The sequence below is a fragment of the Coffea arabica genome, chromosome 3e (assembly GCF_036785885.1).
Source record: "Coffea arabica cultivar ET-39 chromosome 3e, Coffea Arabica ET-39 HiFi, whole genome shotgun sequence".
In the NCBI taxonomy this organism is placed as follows: Eukaryota; Viridiplantae; Streptophyta; class Magnoliopsida; order Gentianales; family Rubiaceae; genus Coffea; species Coffea arabica.
Genome location: NC_092315.1, coordinates 3315351 through 3331735, shown reverse-complemented (window position 1 = coordinate 3331735; position 16385 = coordinate 3315351). Strand labels below are relative to the sequence as shown.

The following is a 16385-nucleotide window of genomic DNA, read 5'->3' as shown; positions in this document are numbered from 1 at the left end:
TCTGTCCTTGTTATGAAAAGGAGGGATCCGACATTAGTGGCCTTCAAAGATGATGGTTCATTTCTTTATAAAGAACATGATGGTTTCCTTCTCGATCGCACTATTGTCTGATTTGTCTTCATGACATTACAAAGTGAAGAAGATTGAATCCTCTTTAAACTGAAAAAAGATGGCCGTTGAATCATGCATCCGCATAAATCTGCAAAATCTGCATGTTGTCCTTTTCCTTTTTGTACAAACTGTATACCACGCACACTCGAGGATTAATATAGAGGCAGTGAGATCATGATCAAAGAACAACTTTTGACAGTAGCCGAGTAGCTAGCAGCAAACTGCGACATAGAAAAAGAAATACTAGCAGATTTTTATCGTAAGCTTTAGAGTATGGTCATGCATGCTAGGACCCATGGATCGGTATAGTTTGGAAGGAGGAAAGGCAGAGGATGTAGGAAGTTTTACGTAAATTGGTGACCCAATCGTCCATTCAACCTTTGCAGATTGTTGAGTTTCCTGCTCGGGAGCCTTCTAAGCTGAACACTTTCGTGAAATGTTTCAGCCATTATTCCCTCCTCCTAAGCCCATGCAGCTATACGTGATACTCAAACAGCGTTTATAAAGTTTACGAATCGTTAGCCAGATCATCGACTGCTTGATGATGAACAGCACAATATCATTTTTTTTAATTGTTATTTATTATTCACTAAACAAAATTACTTCAACAACAGAAAAATATTTTATCTGGGGCTGAACTTTTCCAGACTAAAACCTAAAACTTAGAAAAGAGTTATGTAGGTTGATGGTACAGATGCATGTATTCTCCATTTACAGCTAATGAAGCATAATTAAGGTTGAAAAAACTATACATAGAGCAATTCGTAAAAGTACAACAGACTCTAAGTAAACTTTTGGTATCCTATTCAGTCTTGTTCGTCAATCAACAGCGTCTACACTATTCTATTCTAGAGATGAGGGGAACCCAACTGGGTTGTATCAGGGGCTAAAAAGAATAGAGGTCTATCTTGACGACGAAACGGGTGCTCTGAAACACTCTTTGAATTTTTTTTTAATTGTAGGATGTGAGATTTAAACCTCTTCAAAGAGGGTATTGATTGTGATTCTCTGATGCAATTTTTGGTACTCTTCATATGCATCAAAGTTTTGTTCCCCTAAACACTTTTACCATAATTGTACTAATTCTCTCCCTGTATTAAAATTTCAACCCTGCCACTGCAACTTTTGGTCATATGTATCTGTAAGTTCAATAATTTATATAACATCACTGATCACTCCACCTTTTCATATTATTTTTCTTCCAATACTTCAATTAATAAAAGAATAATCCAAAAAAAAAATTCTCTCCCTAATGAGAATGTGAACCTCCAAACGCCATTAAAACAGCTTCAGTTCTGTTCTTGTCATAAAAAGCAGAGATCCAACATAAGTGGCCTTAAAACATACTGATGGTTTATTCTTTAGAAGGACAAATATGGTATCCCACTTCCCCTATTGTCTGATTTGCATTCATGAAATTACAAGGCGAGGAAGGTACATGAGAAAAAAAAAAAAAAGAGTTAGTTAGATCATGGCATTCCCATAAATCTGCAAAAACTGCACACATATCGTCCTTTATTCCTTTGATATACAGTCTGCTTCGCATATCAAAAGAAGAAGCAGTGAGATCATCAAGGAGACAGCTTTTGCCAGTATTACAATTACCAGCAAACAGTGGCATAGAATGGGGAAAAAAAAAGAAGAGAAAATAGTAGCCCAGGCAATAATTCATCAAAATTAATAAGCTAGAATAAATATACACTTAATCTGCCAATGCATCTAAATGTCCCAAAAGATTGATTTTGCCAACTGTTTCTGCTGTAAACGCTGGTTGTACCACTGATTTACTATTCCTGGTTCCTTTGCGTCTCGGCAGCAGGAGGCTTTAGATTTCTCGTCTAGATCAATCTGTTTATTTCGGCACTCATCGGAGCAATATGCTTGAAGGTAACTGCATCAGGCACATATGTTTTGGTCAGCTGTTAGCACATGAATTTAGCACTTTTGACCATATATTATATGATTTAGCAATCTGAAATTACCAGCAACTAGGTACCATATAACCAACCAGAAAAAAGGGCGACTCAATACGTACCCATACATGTAAGCGTCATGTTTGCCTGCAATAATGTCCTTCTTGCAGTCAGGCCAAGCGCAGATCTCTGTATAGTTTTTGCCTGAATTGCAGTCGGACAAAGTATTTTCTTCTCGAATTGGTGAGCCGAAGATAAATACAACCTTTTCAGATTGTTCAGGTCTTGCTGAAGGCCGTTTGACTTTGGCGTCTATAATAGCAGCCACCTTATTTGGTATCTTCTTGTTCGTTAAATTATGTCCTACGTTTGAGCTCTTTTCTTGAACCCGTTCAGCCATTGCATGCTTCTTTACAGCTACGTGGGACTGAACGGGCTTAAAGTTTTCAAATAAACCAAATCCTTGCGTGCTTGATTTGACGATGCTTTGTTTTCTCATCGAAATTTATGCAGGAGCTAAGTTTTTTTCTGTATAAATTTGTCAGCAAAGTTTTTACGCACAATCTTCTTGAAGAATATGCTATTGGTTTCTTCTATTCTAGGATTAAAATCTATTGGACAACGCACTACTTAGGATGGATTGGGTGGTTCGTGGGAGGGAGTGTAAATGACTAGGGTGGGCTAAGCACTACCCAAACATGTTAATGTTTATTTATTCATCAAATCCTAAATCCTAGTTGAACAAGGGGTGTTTCCATATTCGCTATGTATTAGGATTCTTGAAATTCTATATTAACCAGACTTAGGAATATTTTGCGAAATTCTATTATTTAACTGGTTTACCTTTTGCTGTAGGATTTCCACATTGCATATACTTTTAACACAGCAGTAAAATTACATGTAAAAAAATGACTTTCATTACCAAAATTATTTTAAATATTATTTTGCTGGCATCATAAATAATTTTTTAATTATTTTTTTATATTCTCAACTACCTTTTATCTCACATATATTACAATACAAAAAAATGAGGGAGTAATCATTTTAAATAATATTTTTATTAATATTCTGTCCAAACACAATCACCAATATCTTGAAATTTTAACACATCAATTACTTTATTCAAAAACATGCAAACCAGACTCAATAGAGATCAAATTACGGTCATTTTTGCTGTTATAATTTTATATTTTAAGTGAATAAAAATGTTACAGGAAGCTGTCATGAAATTTGAGAGATTATACTAGACTTGGAAAAAAGGGGGAAAAATATTTCCTCATCATCCATTTGATACCAGTAAAAAAGTTGGGCTTGGGAGTAGGGAGCTAGGAGAAACCGGGCCACCGACCAAATTCCGGCCTCTTTGCATCAGAGCAGGAGACAAGTCCAATGATATGGCTGTTGGGTCACAGGCTGAGAGACAAATCTTTTCCGGATAGAACCAAAATCAGATGATTAGCTGTTTTTTGGGCTGTTTTTGTAAAAATTTTACTGTAGTAGAGTTTTTAGATTATATTTTAAAATATTTTCAGAAAATATTTTGGGATATTTAAGAGTAGAAGAGTTTCTAGAATATATTTTGAGATATTTTTTAAAATTTAAAAAAAATTTAAACTAATTTTTAGATTACCTTTTAGAGTACTTTTTAAAAATTTTTATTGTATTTGAAAAACACTCCCATCCAAACAGAGTCAAGGCTCAATTGATAATTCAAAACTGTTTTCTCAATAAAAATTGTATATTTAAATTTTACTATCGAAGTGAAAATTGTATTGATAGATAATTTGTAAGAATTCTATAAACGATTTATAATCTCGATAGCATGTCCTGTCCAGTGATCGAAACAGAATTCATCCGAATTTTATATTTTATATATTTTTAAAAAAGTTGAATAGGGACAAAACATTTGAAAAAGTGAGGAAACACTAGAAATTTGGCTCCTCACCACATATGGTGGAATTGTGGTTGAGCTCCTGGTTTATCTTTTTAGCTGTTGTGTTTCTCACTTCTCAGGTGACAAAAGTGTGTCCAATGTAAATCAATCACAAAAATAGAACCTATACACAATTTCAATATTCATGATGCTAAACAATAGTTTGAGTACCTTCTTGAAGTATGCAACCAATTGGGGGTGCAGTATTGTTGCTTTGCTCATCTGAAATATAGGGAACACATGAGATTAACTTCTTTTAAATCTTGAGTCATTGTATGCAATATTTAAGTGTAGAGGTCCCTTCAAGTGTAATGAAATTATTAAGTCCAACATAACAACATCCCTTCTCTTGGATGATTTCAATCATGAATGAAAGTATTTGATCGTTTTTTATATATATAAAAAAAATCATATATTCAACAGATTATTTTAATTTATGTTGGACCATAGGATAAATTTGAGTCTCGATCATACAAATTCACCATTGAAAGTATATTTTCTTTTGAGAAATTTAAACAAAGTATGTAGATTGATTTAATCTTTTAAATTGTAGAGAAATCAAATGGTGGAAATGGAGTGATGACAGGTTTTGTGAGCACAAACAAACGACTACCAATATATAATTCAAATAATTATTTTCTTATTTTTAATAAATTCTCGTATTGCTCGTTTGTTTTTAGGTTGTAATTGGATGGCATTATCTGATTTTCGTTCAATCCGGAAAAGATTAGACTTGTGTTTGGATTAGAGATCCCAATAGTATTCTAACTAAAAAAAGAGAAAAAAAAATGTAGTGTTCATGTGACAACACGCCTCGTAATTTGTTGCTATTGAAGACGCGAATATGAATATACATAGTACGAAAGGAACAGTACTTGTCTGCTCGATCGCCGCAGATTTCCATATCCAGCTACGTCTACATCTGTAAAATTGTTCCTATTCAATTGAAGATATCCATGGCCTGTTCACCTGATATCACACCTGGTTTGTTCTACACGTAACCTTCAACTCACTCAAGTATTCAAAACACTTGTCAACTTGCATGTCAAACCATGCAAATTCAAAAGCCACCATGCAATGTTTCCTTGCACTATAAATTCACCTGAATTTTTTATGGAAAGTACCATCTTGTAAATCCTTTCTGTTCATCAACAATGGCTAGTAAAACCAAGTTTTTCCTGCTGCTTTTCCTAACTTCTTCTCTGCTTTTTCTTGCCTCCCACTGTTACCAATATGATGAAAATCCACAGATAGATCCCAGGAAGCAATTCGAGTGGTGCCAGAGAGAATGTGATCTCTATAAAGAAAAGGGTCAGAAGGAGCTGAAGATATATTGCCAAGATCAGTATAGAGAGAGGTATGAAGAGCAAAAGGAACAGCAAGAACCCAGGGAGCAAAGGGAGGAAGCGGCATCATTGGTGCTGTGGAAAATTACATCTATCTTGATCAGGATCCCGAGCAAAAGTATAGGCAGTGTCAACAAAATTGTAAGTTTAGAAAGGGAAGGGGAGGAGATGGAGCGTTGTAAACAAGAGTACAGCGAGAAACGAGGGAGAGAAGGTCGTGGACATGGAGGGGAATCAGGGGAGGAAGAAAGTCAACAGGGGAGGAGGGGAAGAACAGCAGGGAGAAAATAATCCATATTTCTTTGGGGGGCAGAGGTTTAAGTCAAAGTATGGGGCTGAAGCAGGGGAGTTTAAGGTTCTTGAGAGGTTTTCGAAAAGGTCCGAGCTTCTCAAAGGAATTGAGAATTATCGTTTAGCTATCCTTGAGGCTGATCCCAATACTTTCCTTCTTCCTCATCACTCCGATGCTGAAGCCGTTCTTTTTGTCACTAGAGGTGAGCTAAATTTTGCATTCAAATACTCGGGGTTAAAAAAAACTCAATTTTTTCAATTTGAAGTTTGTCAAGGCAAATTCTTTCTTCCTGACTTTACAGGAGAAGGAACTATTAGCTTTGTGCATGAAGAAAGGAGGGAATCTTTCAATTTGGAGAGGGGAGATGCAATCAGGGTTCCAGCTGGATCAACTGTGTACTTGATAAATCGACACAACAGTTTTCAATTTTTGGCCTGACCAACTGATTTCTCAAACTTTTTTGTTTGATGGATTCTAATGTGGCAAAAAGACCCCAGCGGACAGGCTAGAAAGGGTCTTTGGACAGCAGAGGAAGGGAATAGTAATCAGAGCAAGAGCCGGGCAAATTAGAGCATTGAGCCAACATGCTGAAGGTTCCACTAGGCGGTTTAAAGGCCAATCCAGGGGTCCCTTCAATTTACTCAATCAGCGACCTTCTTTCTGCAACAACCATGGACAATTTTTTGAGGCTACTCCACATGACAATGAGCAATTGAAGGACATGGATGTCTCAGTTGCTGTCATGAACATTAATCAAGTAAGCATCCACTGTGTTAATCTGTTCTCTGAGTGGGCTTTGTAAGTTGTAACTAAATAAAACAAAAAAGGGAGGCAAAAAGTGTTGTTACCGGTCCCTTTTTCCTTAGTAGTAGCTCACGGCAAGCTAATCGAGAATGGATCTTTGAGCCCTTTCTCCATCCATTTTCTCTTTTGTGTGACGACACTTTTTAACTACAATGAATCTGAGTATGTATTCTATTTTCCGATGTTGTATCTTTTGGGACTTGGGAGCATGATTTCAGCCCAATAATCAGTTCAGTGTGATTTTGCAACCATAAAAGCAAAATTAAGATGAAAACGTTCATATTTCACCATTTAATCGGGATCAAGGATGCATGTGAACCTATCCCGGCCCTCTGAATTTCAAGAACCATTTTTACTCCTAGCTATTTGCTCGTAAAATCTTGCAAAGATCCTTCACTCGTAGGCCTTATTAATGTCTTTCTGTAAATTTTTTCCACTCTTAATTATGATGGAACTGTTGAAGTAATTACCTAATCTCTAATTAGGAAACAAATATTTTTCTCTGTCTTCAAGTTCATTAACCTCCATGCAACTATGTGATGTTTAGGTTCAGATAACGTAATTTGATCTGCAATTTCTATTCAGTCCACTTTCTTCTTGTAATTTGGTTCTAATAGTGGCGATTAATTTTTGAGTTGAATTTTAAAGGAGAAGGAAGCAAATTTTCTTAAAATGGACGAAAATCAAAGATGTACCTCATCAAGTGAAATAAATGCTAGAGACAGAAAATCCGCTGTTAGGTAAGTTGCTGGCTCAAGAGTAAATACTATGAAAACAAAAATAAATGCGCAAACAGAATAAAAGATTAATTACCACCAGGGGAGGACATAATTAATGCATTCATATTTTCCAGGCTAAATCAGAATTAAAATCACAAAACCATGAAAGAGAAAAAAAAAAATTGTCATTACAATTATCATCCTATATAAAAGCTCTACTACATTTGATACTCCCCATTTCTTTGCACCAGCCGCGAAGTTTTAAAATGGCCAAGGCTGCATTTGTTCTCGTTTTCCTTGTGGCTACTTTAGGTCAGTCTACTTCTTTCTTCACTTCCTTTCTTTTCGTGTTGTTTTATTACCTTATTTTCTTCGAAGAAGAACTGCTAAAATTTTCTCTAACAACAAATAAGAAGGTTGTTCAAGTAAAAGGTGTTTAGCATAAAAAAATTTAGACAACATGAAGAGATCAGACAAGATCATCTCAAATCTTTTCTCCCTTTGATTTTATAGACAACCGAACCAGAGACAAAAAAAAAACACACACACACACACAAATTTCATCCAATCTCATTTTCTTTTTCTCACGAAATTCGAGTTCAAGAAAACCATCTTGGTATTATTTCTATTGCTCAATTTAACTTCATCAAGCTGCATGCAGTTTAATGATCATGTTCAGAACTTGGATAAGAACTAGTGCAGGTAAATTCTTGGATGAAAAAGTGGAAGCTTGCTACTTGGAAACCATAGGAGGAGGTTGCCCTGATGTAAACGCATGCATGGAAACCTGTAGGCCGTGCTACCGAGGCATCGGCGTTGTTCTCCCCTATTGTGTAGCTCCTGGCGGAGGAATTAACTACTGGAGGTGCCGCTGCGATTTCCGAAAGGGAGCACCTTGTCCACCTCCAGGGCCACCAACTTGTCCGGCACCGCCACCACCCCCCGCCCGTGAATCCCACCACCGCAAGATTGGCGGTCAAGTACTGGACCGACAAAACCGGCCGATTTTCAACCATCATGACCAAAATGTTACTGAAAATGTGATATATCACCAATGTTGAGAAAATAATTAAGGATGGTGAATCTATACTTGGTTCCATCCACATGAAGTTGATGAATGGATTATATAATTTTCCTATATTTATTTCTGAGTTGTTGTTTGGTATTATTAAGGAAATTGTTAAGTACCCTTTTGTTATAATACTTTGCAAATTGGAGATATTTTCTTTGGTTAAATTGGAAAACATCAATTTACAAAACTAAAATCGTTGGTTGAATAAGTGTTATAGTACCAGAAACAATGCTAGCATCAATGAACAACTAATAAATCACGAAAATATCAACTTAATTTGTTTGTGTTAAAAATTAATGTGATGATTTTTATTTTGGCTTTTGCTGTCCATATCATCATCCTTTTAGATTTACGAAAGGGAAAGGGGATATCTTGTGCCCAAAATGGAGTCTTTGACCCTTGTCAATTTTTTTTTTTTCAGAGAATTTGTTTTCAATCTTGTTCTTCTAGACATATTTTGTAACCACACCAAGTAACAAATAGTTAAAATAAGAAAAAAAAAACTTTTGTAAGTTTCAACTCTTTCAATAAAATTATTTTTTTCCTAAGCCCCTTTAGACCTCAAAAAATCCATACCATTTCTTGTTTTTGAGACTCACTTTCATAGTAAACTTTCATTCTCCATTTTTGTTGATATACTTATCTCCCACAAGACAATTTTTCTGTTTGTACCTTTTTGTTTAAATTTTTTTTTATTTTTGACCTTTGTTGGCTAATCTTGTCATAGTGGACTGATCCACTCATTTGGCCCAAAACATTGTCCACTGAAATCCACTCATTAGGCCCATGTAGCCAGGTCTTCAGGAAGGAGACGACTTTCGTGTATATAACAGTTCGATAGCACGAGATTTACCTACTCAGACGAGTATAATTTGAAAGTCGTGTCAGCATCATAAGAGCTCCGGATCCAAGTCGGACTCTCCGGGGTCCTAGTCCAAATCAGGCCGGGTCTTCTTGTTCCCCAAGACGCCTTCTCTAATCTAAACCTTTCACTCTCCTCAAGCAAACTTCAGTCCAAGAAAAATCAAAAAGCCCCCTCGGAGGAAATTGAAAGAAAAGACATCCAGAAAAACCAAATCAAATAGATCCGGTACATATAAAAGGATAATTTAATCTTACAAAATAGCAGTAGAGAAAGATGGAGTGCGTATTTGGACTAGTTGGGAAGGGTTTTGCTCTGGTGGTCTCGGATACATCGGCAGTTCACAGCATCTTAGTTCACAAATCTGATGAAGATAAAATCATGAAGCTTGATGATTATAAGCTCATGGGAGCTAGCGGCGAAGCCGGTGACAGGTATTAATTTGTTTGCCTATTTGAATTTGGACGCTTTTACTGGGATAAAGTTAAGGTTTCATTCTTTTAAATAAACTAGGGATCATTCAGGATATTTATTTTATGCTGTTGGGTTCTGGGTTTTTTGTTTTTTTGTTGAATTTGGAATGTGGGTTTTGATTTTAATTCCTTGGTAATTGTTGACAATTTCATTTTTGTACTGGGGTTTATATTTAGAATTTTCTTGTGAAATTGGGATTTTTTAGGGTTCATAATGATATGGGGGTGTGGGTTTTTGCCATTTTTTCCTTTGCTATTATGGATTTTGAGTTTTATTGCTATGTTATTTCTTTGCCTGTTAAATTTTATTGAAATCAGTAGATATTTCTGAAATTGGAACTTCATTCGTTGTTTGATGATATGGCTGACTGCAGTGGTTTTTATTAGTTTGACAGTTCAATAGTACCACATGTTTTGATATATTTTTTGCTTAAGATATTGTAAAATTGTATTTTATATGGTTTTATATAGTTGGTAAAAATTTGAGGTTAACGACTGGTATTTAATGTGTTATATGGCAATTGTTCTATTATTCTTGTGACGAAGTTGTGTGATTTTTGTGTTCTGTGCATTTGTTTGATGATTTCCAGGGTCCAGTTTACTGAATACATACAGAAGAATGTGGCATTGTACCAGTACCGTAATGGCATTCCTTTAACCACGGCAGCTGCTGCTAATTTCACAAGGGGAGAGCTTGCTACTGCCTTGCGCAAGGTAAGAATTTTCCAGGTTTTATACACTCTGCTTGGCTTAAGAGGCTTTGGAATATTGCGAAATATGAAAATTTGAAGTGACAGTTCTTTTGAGGAAATATTAGGTTTTATTGTACAAGAAGATAAAATGGAAAATCAGGTTTAAAATTGGATTGTTAGTGTAATTCAAGTCAATGTTACGACCTTCCTGACCTCCCATGGGGAGTGATGCTATCACATATGACTGTAGTTTTAGATAGGCTTTCATCCAGGATACTATTAGTCCTCTGGGGGACTTCTAACTGGTTTTGCGGAAACTCAAGAATATAGTATAACTTTCTGGAGCTAGAATGCAGTGTAACAGAATTAGTAACGCTGCTCTACTACATCATGTGATGTCTTGAAGATTGTTGGACCCATCCAATATGGTATGTCATATGTTTGCCTGAGATGAGTTGGCTAGAGTTCTAATCTATTTGTTCGCATTGATTAGAGGATCCGCAATTTACTTACATCTAATCTCTAATAGATAATAAGATTGGTAAGATCCTTTTCAGGGTACATCTCTTTGCTCAAGGTAATTTTCTGGCATTGTTTATTTGGCAATGCTTAATTCTGTCCGGTTCGATGTCAAGTGAGTGCTTTCATTTTGTTTCCATTGGCAAGGCACAAAGAGAATAAGATGGTATGTTTGTGACACTCATGCTGAAGTTAGATTTAGGCATAGATAATGGCATATCAAGATGATAGTCACAAACATAGTGAACAGTATTCAATTACTCATTTACAGTAGCATGAGTGAATTCTTATTGGACTGAGTTTTATTGAAAGAGTGACATGTTGAGCGTTTTTGTTTTGTGTGGTCATTTGACACGTAGTGTTGATGGATGCTGACGAGTGAGGAAGATAGGATGGTGAACTTGCTATGTAATGCTAAGGAAGGTGGGGAAGGTATTATGTTGTCAGACAACACTTCCAGCTTGAATGTGCTTAAGTTTTCATTGAAGGGAATGAAGTTCAGTTTTCAGACCCCTTCCCTAAGTGCGATAGAGTTCTCTCTGACATGCTAATTACAAGTCAAAAAGTCAATCCCTGTTGTAGGGATATATGTCATGGTCCCAGCACTATGAGTTGACTTCTTTTATTTGCCTTGATTTGTCTTGCCAAAATAGATTTACCATGTTGTACTTGGACACTGAGTCTCATACTTATATGTCAAAGTCTTGCCCAGGTTTGGGACAAATCAGGGTCTACTGTACACACTATTATCTTGTATATATACTTTGCATTCCTAACCAAGCATTAATATGTTTTCAGATGGACATTAGGGTAAAGTACAATATGACTTGACTCACTGTCTGCAAAAGGTTATAGGCTGGTATTATTTCCTTCACAAAAAGAGTATGTTATGGCCAAAGAAGTCAAGAGATGTGCTTCTTTTGGTTTTCTTATGTTTGTTTTGCTATTATTTCTTGCGTGGGAGCCTGGAATCTATGGTAGTGTTTGTGTTAGAGACGCAAATGTGACAAGCAATGACACAATTAAGCTGTTCTTAGGTTCCCAAACTTGCTTGAACTTCCAGTTTTGTGAAGTTGACTAAAGTCCTAAATTATCAGCATGAATATTTTTTGGAGAAAAGTTTATTCTTGTTCATGCATGGTTGTGTGTGTGTGGGTGTCTTATCTTTTCATAAATCATAAGTACACATGCAAGGATAGGTGGAAGTGGTCTGTCTTAAGGTCAGTCAGCTTAAAAGTGCTGAAATTTTGTACTTTGTCCAGTTGAAGAGTAAACAATGTAAGAAAGATCATACCATACTGTCTCCTATATACAAAAATGGAACATAAAATGATATTGGGTATTTCAACTGCATCCAAAAAGAAAGAAACTCATTCTCAGCAGGAGAAGCGTTCCTCTGGCATAAGTTTCAGTTTTCCATCTAGTCAGTGGGTCAAGTTCCAGTTTACCATCTTGTTAGTGGGTGCATCCTTTTTATCTTTATTTTTTCTTTGTCCTTTTTCCCTGCCAGTTTACTGGAGACTCTGGCCTTTTGGGACAAGTGAAAGAAAGGGAAAGAAAATTTTAGTTTCCAATTGTATTATGTGTTAGAAATTAAGTATTGCTTATGTGTCTTTGCTGAGATCTGGTATTTGTTTCTTCAGAACCCTTACACTGTCAATATCCTTCTGGCTGGTTATGACAAGGAGACTGGTCCATCCTTGTACTACATTGACTATATTGCTAGTCTTCACAAGGTTGACAAGGCAGCATTTGGTTATGGGTCCTATTTTTCACTTGCCATGATGGATAGGCACTACCACAGGGATATGACATTGGAGGAAGCCGTTGAATTGGTTGACAAGTGCATAATAGAGATTCGGTCAAGACTGGTTGTGGCCCCACCAAACTTCGTAATTAAGATTGTCGACGAGGGAGGAGCAAGGGAGTTACATAGGCGTTACTCTATCGGGGATGCCCCTCTAGCTGCTGAATGAGCTTTTCTTTAGAGGCATTATTGTGACTCGCTTTACTTCAACTTCAAAATCTTATGTGTTCTGTTGAAGACTAACAGATGATTGTCAAGATTATGAAATTCTGGGATTCTTTTTCTTCAATTAGTGATACTTCAGACTTATGTATGTCTATTTGGTAATTCTACATTTCAAAGTTGGAACCTCCGTAAGATATGTTTGGAAGATGAATTTTTTCATCAAATGGCCTTAATCTTTCCAAGTCTACATATCCTTGTTAAGTTTTTGTTCCACTTTCTGGGGAATAGCACACTTGTTGAATATACATCTTTGGCTGTCGTAGGTTCATGGAAAGTGTCTAGCGGGTAGAAGGGACGGGTTGTAGGGTTTTTTTTTTTTTTTTTTCGTTTTTTTTGTTTTGGGGTGCTGAAGTTGGTGATCCAAACAGAGTTGTTCTTCCATTTCCACGCACAGGTTATCTCCATTACGTAGCATGTTCTCCAGGTCTTCTGCAATACTTTTTGAGAGGCCTTTCCATGTTGTGGTACCTCTTATGTCACTCTCTTGTTTAGGATACTGGAGGAAGGCTCTTAAGCTGTGTGATCGAGTAAATGTGGCTCAGTCTATCTGTTTTTTGTTGTATATGAAAACATGCCTGTCAATTTCTTCCCTTTCGACTATAAGGTTTTCCAAATTTCAAGTTCGAAAAAAGAGAAGATAGATTGGTCTTAGAGGTGGAAAATTTTAGCCTTGCTTAAACTTTCTAGGATAGGCTTGAAAGTTTTACAAATTTTTTAGTTTGTTTCATAATTGCCCTCCCTCAAGTTTAGAGAGCACCTTTTTTCCTTTTCACGTTGTCCCCCCTGATATTTGAAAGAAGTTCTCATCACTCATTTCATTATTATCATTTCTGAACACTAATTTCATTCAAACTCTCTCTTATGATACACCTTTTTCACTGCTATAAAATATGAAATTGATAAGATTAAAGCAAAAGAAAAAAAGAAAAACCAAGTACACCATACATAATCCTAAAGATTAAAGCCAAAAAAAAAAGAAGAAGTGCATCATACATAATCATTGTTTGGATTGTAAGTTTTCAAAGAAAAATTGCTATGTTTTTCGTGGATTTATTTTTCAATCATTTTTTTACTTTATATATATTAAATCGATATAGTAATTTTTTTATAAAAAGTTCAGATAAATACAATCCAAACAAGGCTAATTTCTCTTCGTATAGTAACGGCCTTGTATAATCTTTGCGTCCATTAGCCGCAGATCCCGACTCCATTGCTGCTTTTGCATGACCATGACCTTCATTACTATGGGAAACCGTAACATTGTACGAGTTCTCAAGTGGAGACCCGTAAAGTCAACCGTATGAGTTCTTGAATTGGAGAACTGTTTTGCAGATTATTTAAAATAATTATTGTAATATTTTTTATATGAAATATAATGAATATAAAATAAAAAATTATTAAGAAGATAAAAAGATACGTTAAACATGTGTTGTGATATAGATAAATAATAATTTTTTTGACAAATAAGTCCTGTCCAAGCACACCCGTACAACCCCTTTTGATTGAACTCTTAGCTGACAGAAAATGCAGGGTCACTTTATAGGCTGGTCACGAAGACCCATATAATCTCGTTTCTCAATGGATAATCATTAAAGCTCCTTCGTAAACTCCTTTGGCCATGCATCTTAAGGTTACACCCTGCGCATTTTAAGGTTACATTTCTCACTGAAGAAAAGGTACACTTGATGCATTTTGGGCTATAAGAGGACAAAAAATTGGATGAGGTTGAAGTTATTTCTTTCTTCTTTTTTGTGTTGGTTAGTTGATTGTGATTGTGCATTTCATTTTTACATTTTGTTTTTTGTTTTGGTACTGATCAATTGAGTAGTTTTCAACACGGAAATACCGATTTTATGTGATGATATGGCATTCAAGTTCTACTTTTTCTGACATTTTCTTACGAAAGCAAGAAATTTGTTAGATAAACCTAAGTTCCGAGAATACCTTCAAAAGCCGGTAACTTTTGAAGGCTCTCAGGAGACTTATCTATTCAAACCCCAACCCCCCAGTACCGATGTGGGATAGAAACCCCGACAAGGGCCAGCATTCAAGTTCTACTCAGCCAGATTAGATTGTAGAATACACAGGACCTCTTGCTTATGTTTAACATTTGTCAATTTCTTGTCGCTCTCAACATCATCATGTCTCGTATTCCATTTTGTCATGTAAACACAGTCTCTTTTTATTTTATTTTATGTAAGTGAAAAGTCTGGAATTCAAAATTTCTCACTTACAATTCTTCTCATCTTACCTTAACATTCAATCCATTCTGTAAATACTCAATAGTGATATAATGCGTCTAATGGCATATGTCTACTTCTAGAAACATAGCAGTGAACAAGGACTAGAGAGACTACCATGTAAATCCAAAGTGTAGAAAATCTCTCAAACTTATTTTTGAGGAGCTTTTGGAAAAAAAAAAAAAAATTCGTTATAGCACTTTTTAAAGATGTAATGTATGTGAGGTAAAAAAGTGATTGAAAAATATATGAAAGAAATATTCGTGAGGAAGGACGAAAAAATTTCTCAAAAAAGTAGCAATCGAAACAAGGCTATTTACATGTGAAAAGGTAAATTACATAGCAGGTTAGGTATAAATAATGTGTTACCATAATCAATAAGATGAGGATTTTTCTAACGGAAGCACCCATTAACACACCTAAATTTCGCTCAACTTATCATGTATATATATATATATATATACATATATATACACACATACACACACTAACAATTCTTGTCCTCTATTCCATTTATACACTTGTTTTTTCAAAATCTAATATCTGAAGTACATCATAACGGGTGCCATTATGCACTTGTTCGACGGACCTATGAGACAATGATCCACCAATGCAAACACAAAATTTGTGTTATAGGGGCACAATATTATGTTTTAGTTTTGAATTCTTGTTGGCAAAGCACAAGTTCATACGTGTAATTGTTTGCATGACTTGTAGGGGAAGTTTCTATATATCCCGTCAAAAGCAACTAAAACACAGCATGCATTTATATATTCAACTGGAAATTGTTGCCACTGTTCACATAATCTAATCATATTCATAAGACCGCAACCTTATGCTGGTTACTATCACAGAAAAGGGTTAATTGTAAATTGCAACGTAACCATTTTTATCTCAAGCACCCAAAAAAAAAAAAAAAAAAAAAATTCTTACCGAATGGTTTTGGATACTTCGCAACACTTCGGTGATACTTTATCTTTTTCATTGATGGTGTATCATGGGCTCTTACTATTTTTTTTTTATCTATCGTATAATTTTAGTAACTAGTAAATGAGGAGACACATGTCATGCATGTATTTAAAAAAGAGCATCTAAAATTTGGAAAGAATATGAGATGTATTTCGTGCATTACACTTCAATACTAGCACTAAAACCAACCATGTATGACAAATTAATCATATTAGGCCACACCTAAAACTAATAGCTGATGTTTTTCTAATTGAATATCTGTTAATACACCTTACCATATTATGTCTTTAATTAATTTTATTTTTCAAAAAATTTAACATTTTGACGTGCACTTGGGTACTCGTTAGTCAGATCTATTATAGATAATGGCAGCGGACGATACCTTATGTAATTTTGTATATGCCCGCC

The 16385-nt window shown here is 35.5% G+C and overlaps 2 protein-coding genes across 2 annotated transcripts; both read left to right on the top strand.

The window, feature by feature from the left end:
- The first annotated feature begins 5526 nt into the window (after positions 1 to 5526).
- On the top strand, positions 5527 to 6505 carry LOC140038765 (vicilin Cor a 11.0101). Its single transcript, XM_072084031.1, is given in 3 exon segments — positions 5527 to 5797; positions 5897 to 6059; positions 6061 to 6505. Coding segments are annotated over 3 exon segments (771 nt in total). The 3' UTR covers positions 6398 to 6505.
- A 2540-nt stretch (positions 6506 to 9045) lies between these two features.
- On the top strand, positions 9046 to 12832 carry LOC140038851 (proteasome subunit beta type-2-B-like). Its single transcript, XM_072084355.1, has 3 exons — positions 9046 to 9486; positions 10116 to 10239; positions 12380 to 12832. The coding sequence occupies exons 1-3, from the start codon at positions 9329 to 9331 to the stop codon at positions 12710 to 12712; spliced, it is 615 nt and encodes a 204-aa protein (XP_071940456.1). The 5' UTR covers positions 9046 to 9328; the 3' UTR covers positions 12713 to 12832.
- The last annotated feature ends 3553 nt before the right edge of the window (positions 12833 to 16385 follow it).

What these genes read in the sequence shown, in the direction of transcription:
- LOC140038851 (XM_072084355.1), top strand. Translation starts at nt 9,329, where the DNA reads ATGGAGTGCGTATTTGGACTAGTTGGGAAGGGTTTTGCTCTGGTGGTC. An exon ending in AGCGGCGAAGCCGGTGACAG is followed by an intron (nt 9,487 to 10,115) that starts GTATTAATTTGT and finishes GATGATTTCCAG; the next exon opens with GGTCCAGTTTACTGAATACA. An exon ending in TTGCTACTGCCTTGCGCAAG is followed by an intron (nt 10,240 to 12,379) that starts GTAAGAATTTTC and finishes TTGTTTCTTCAG; the next exon opens with AACCCTTACACTGTCAATAT.